The sequence below is a fragment of the Onychostruthus taczanowskii genome, unplaced genomic scaffold, assembly GCF_017590055.1.
Source record: "Onychostruthus taczanowskii isolate IOZ18803 unplaced genomic scaffold, ASM1759005v1 scaffold184, whole genome shotgun sequence".
Taxonomy (NCBI): domain Eukaryota; kingdom Metazoa; phylum Chordata; class Aves; order Passeriformes; family Passeridae; genus Onychostruthus; species Onychostruthus taczanowskii.
The window spans coordinates 846,268-847,020 of NW_024499062.1; the positions used below are offsets into that span (position 1 = coordinate 846,268).

Sequence of the window (753 nt, forward strand, 5' to 3'; positions counted from 1 at the left end):
TTGCGGTTTGTTGGGGTTTTTTTGTTGGGTTTTTTTTTTTGTGTTTTTTTTTTTTTTTGTTTTTGTTTTTCCGGGGAGGGTTTTTTGGAATATAAAAGGACATATTAAAATCTTTGATACCTAATTTGCTGTCGAGGTCTGTGCTGGCTGAGGGTGTCCGTGATGCCCCCCAGCCTCCTCCTGCTCGATCCCACGTGGGCATAAAGGGTCGCTTTATTTTTATTTTTATTTTTGTTTTCCTTCCAACCTCCTCAGAATCAAAGTCCCGTCACAATTTGGCTTCTCGTTCCTCCGAGAGCAGAGTGGCGCTAGAAAAATGCACTTTTTACACACATCCTCTGCCAGGATTTGGTTGGTTTTTTTAAAAGAAAAAGAAAAAAGGTCAACAAAACCTTCCGTTTCCAAAGCTGGGAGACTCAAATGCCACCTGATTGCATCTCTGGAGAGGCATAAAAAAAAAAAAGAGCGGAGGACGGGCGGGACGCCGCTGCTCCGAGGTCACTGATCCAAGGTCACCACCTCCACCGCCTGCCCGTCCATGGTGACGGCCGTGTCCGCTATCCGCGTGGTCACCGGCGCCATGGCCACCTGCACCGGGCCGTTGCCCTGCGCCAGGCTGGTCACCACCGTCTGGTACATGCTGACCGGGATCTGCACGAGCCCTGCGGGGACACAAGGGACACCCGTGGGGTCGGGGCCGTGGGGTGCCTCGGTGCTGCTCTGCTGGGCGTGATTTGGGGGGTCTTTGGGGGG

At 52.1% G+C, this 753-nt stretch overlaps 1 protein-coding gene across 1 annotated transcript in view; it reads right to left on the reverse strand.

Annotated features, from left to right (window-relative positions):
* Window positions 1–412: 412 nt before the first annotated feature.
* The window catches only part of NRF1 (nuclear respiratory factor 1), a 44,813-nt gene continuing 44,472 nt past the window's right edge, over window positions 413–753 (reverse strand). Inside the window, exon 10 of the mRNA XM_041401099.1 lies at window positions 413–662. Within this exon, the coding sequence (XP_041257033.1) occupies window positions 499–662 (164 nt within the window). The 3' untranslated portion in view covers window positions 413–498. The remainder of the gene's footprint in view (window positions 663–753) is intronic.